The 2,500-nt window shown below is 49.2% G+C and overlaps 1 protein-coding gene across 1 annotated transcript in view; it reads right to left on the bottom strand.

Annotated features, from left to right (window-relative positions):
• Positions 1-2,500, bottom strand: part of LOC310824700 (actin-binding LIM protein 3-like) — a gene marked incomplete at its 3' end in the record, with an annotated part of 34,317 nt that overhangs the window by 24,607 nt on the left and 7,210 nt on the right. The window contains exon 2 of the mRNA XM_083697958.1: positions 818-955. Coding sequence (XP_083554084.1) covers positions 818-955 — 138 coding nt within the window. The remainder of the gene's footprint in view (positions 1-817; positions 956-2,500) is intronic.

Raw genomic sequence — 2,500 nt, forward strand, 5'->3', positions numbered from 1 at the left:
TCTCTCTCTCTCTCTGTGAACCCCCGCTGGTCTCTTGGGTCTGTGATGGGAGCATCCTATTGGCTGATGGCTCCATAGTGATGGAATAACCACCAACCAGGGCCAGGGTGCCCCTCCACGCGGTTACCACAGCAACCCTTTAACTGAAACACACACAGCCCGGTGTGTGTGTGTGTGTGTGTGTGTGTGTGTGTGTGTGTGTGTGTGTGTGCGTGCGTGTGCGTGTGTTCAGAGGGAGGTGGGGAGAGGGGAGCAGACGATAACAACTCATCTGCACATTGAGCAGTCTTTCAGTCCATCGACGAGTGCCTTGCGGGGAGGTGGTGCACGGTACTATGTGGCTATGATATCCCATCAGCTTCCACCTGACGGCTTAAACAAACCCATAAAGCGAAACGGAAAAGAGGCATTACGTGTGTTTGTGTTGATGACATGATGGGGCAATTGTAAAGAGCTCACCTAGAACAAAGAAAAGCTGTTTCTGTAAGACTCATTAGTGTGCCTAACACTAGAAAATCCCATTGCCCCCCCCAGGCAATTGTAAGTACAGTACACACACATACACACACGCGCACTGTTTTATGTGTGCTTACACTGGTAATCCAAGGAAATCCATGGATGACCCCAACGTCCATCCCCTCCACGCACGCACGCACGCACGCACGCACGCACGCACGCACGCACGCACGCACGCACGCACGCACGCACATGCCGCCGTACATGGGTCTTCTGATCCACTCCTATCCCTAGACTGCCATTAGTGCCCTGTGACTAAGTGTGTGTGTGTGTGTGTGTGTGTGTGTGTGTTCATTCTTACCTGTGCAGGTGAAGCACTTCACATGAAAGTGTGTCTTCTGGACTCGCACCACTTCTCCCTTACACACCTCTCGACACCGCTGACACCGGATTGGTCCAGAGCTCTCACCGCCCAACGGGCCCTGCTGATAGGGTACTGCTGGAGATGGGGGGGGGGGGGGGGGGGGGGTGAGAGAACATTTAGACGTCTCATCAGATCACATCATAACTCCATAATCATAATATTCATAGACTCTTTGAATAAATCACAGATAGACCTCAGAGGAAAACAACAAATTAAGCAGCACACAATCAGTGACAATGATCAGTCCATGAACAGTATTCTCAGGAGGTGTATTCATCAACCTCAGAATACTCCAGGCTTGTTGAACCATCCACTGTGGAGAAGGACTTCACCCAACAAGACACTGATATGGCTCGCATTTCCTCGTTAAACATCATGGCCCTCATGTCATCCTCCCATGCACCTACAGCCTCTGAGTGAACTCATTGTTACACAGTCACAACTTCATGTTCTCCAGTGAAATCATCAGTTTAAATCATGCTAAAACCATTCAATTGGCAATCTGGGAAGAAACCCCCCCACTACGTTTTGGGGGTAAACAGCTGAGGGATGGGGCAGTCGAACTAAGATCAATTCAAAAGCCAAAACACGGATCTACCAATCCCAGATTGCCCCTTTAAACGGATCAGGAGTTAAGGAGAGATTGAGTATAACCGTAATGCTCAAACCAGTAAAGAGATCATGAGTTTAGGAGAAAGGGATATAATCATGCTATGCTACAGTAGTTCCTGTGAGGTCATACTGAGGTCAGCCTGAGGGATGGTCCTATAGAGCTTGGACAGAGTTGTATTGGCAGGTTAAACAGTGTTTATACTGGAGCTGGAGGTGCTTCTGACTGAGGGGTGTTGCAGTATTGATCCTCCTCCACAGCTAGACCAGGACAAGATCAGGGGAGGCTGGTGGAGGTAGAAATCGGAGGACGGGCTTATGGTAATGCATGGAATGGAATGAGGAATAGGATCAAACACAACTGTCGGATACCGTTCCTCATTCCATTCCATGCATTACAATGAGCCCTCCACCAATGTGTTTGATAGAGGCACTGATTCCATTTCACTGACTAAGTGACCCCTGAGTGTCGTATGGAGTCTTCTGTGGCTGGGTGTGCATCTGTGGGTGCCCTACGGGGTGTGTGTGTGAGTGCATGTGCATAAAAACATGTGACTATGGCTGTTTGCGTTTGGGATTATGCTCGTGAGTGTGTGTGTCTGTGTGTCGATGAATGTGTGTGTGTGTGTGTGTGTGTGTGTGTGTGTGTGTGTGTGTGTATGTGTGTGTGTGTGTGTGTGTGTGTGTGTGTGTCTGTGAGTGTGAGTGTATGTGTGTGTGTGTGTGTGTGTGTGTGTGTGACTGTCTGTCTGTGAGTGTGTCTGTGAGTGTGTGTGTGAGTGTGTGTGTGTGTGTGTGTGAGTGTGTCTGTGTGTGTGTCTGTGAGTGTGTGTGTGTGTATGTGTGTGAATGTGTCTGTGTGTCTGTGAGTGTGTCTGTGTGTGTGTGTGTGTGTGTGTGTGTCTGTGTGTCTGTGTGTCTGTGTGTCTGTGTGTGTGTGTGTGTGTGTGTGTGTGTGTGTGTGTCTGTGTATTTCCACTCTTCCATCCTCCATAGTCCATTGTTTACCTC

This window comes from Argentina silus, assembly GCF_951799395.1.
Source record: "Argentina silus genome assembly, contig: scaffold_265, whole genome shotgun sequence".
NCBI classification, from domain to species: Eukaryota; Metazoa; Chordata; class Actinopteri; order Argentiniformes; family Argentinidae; genus Argentina; species Argentina silus.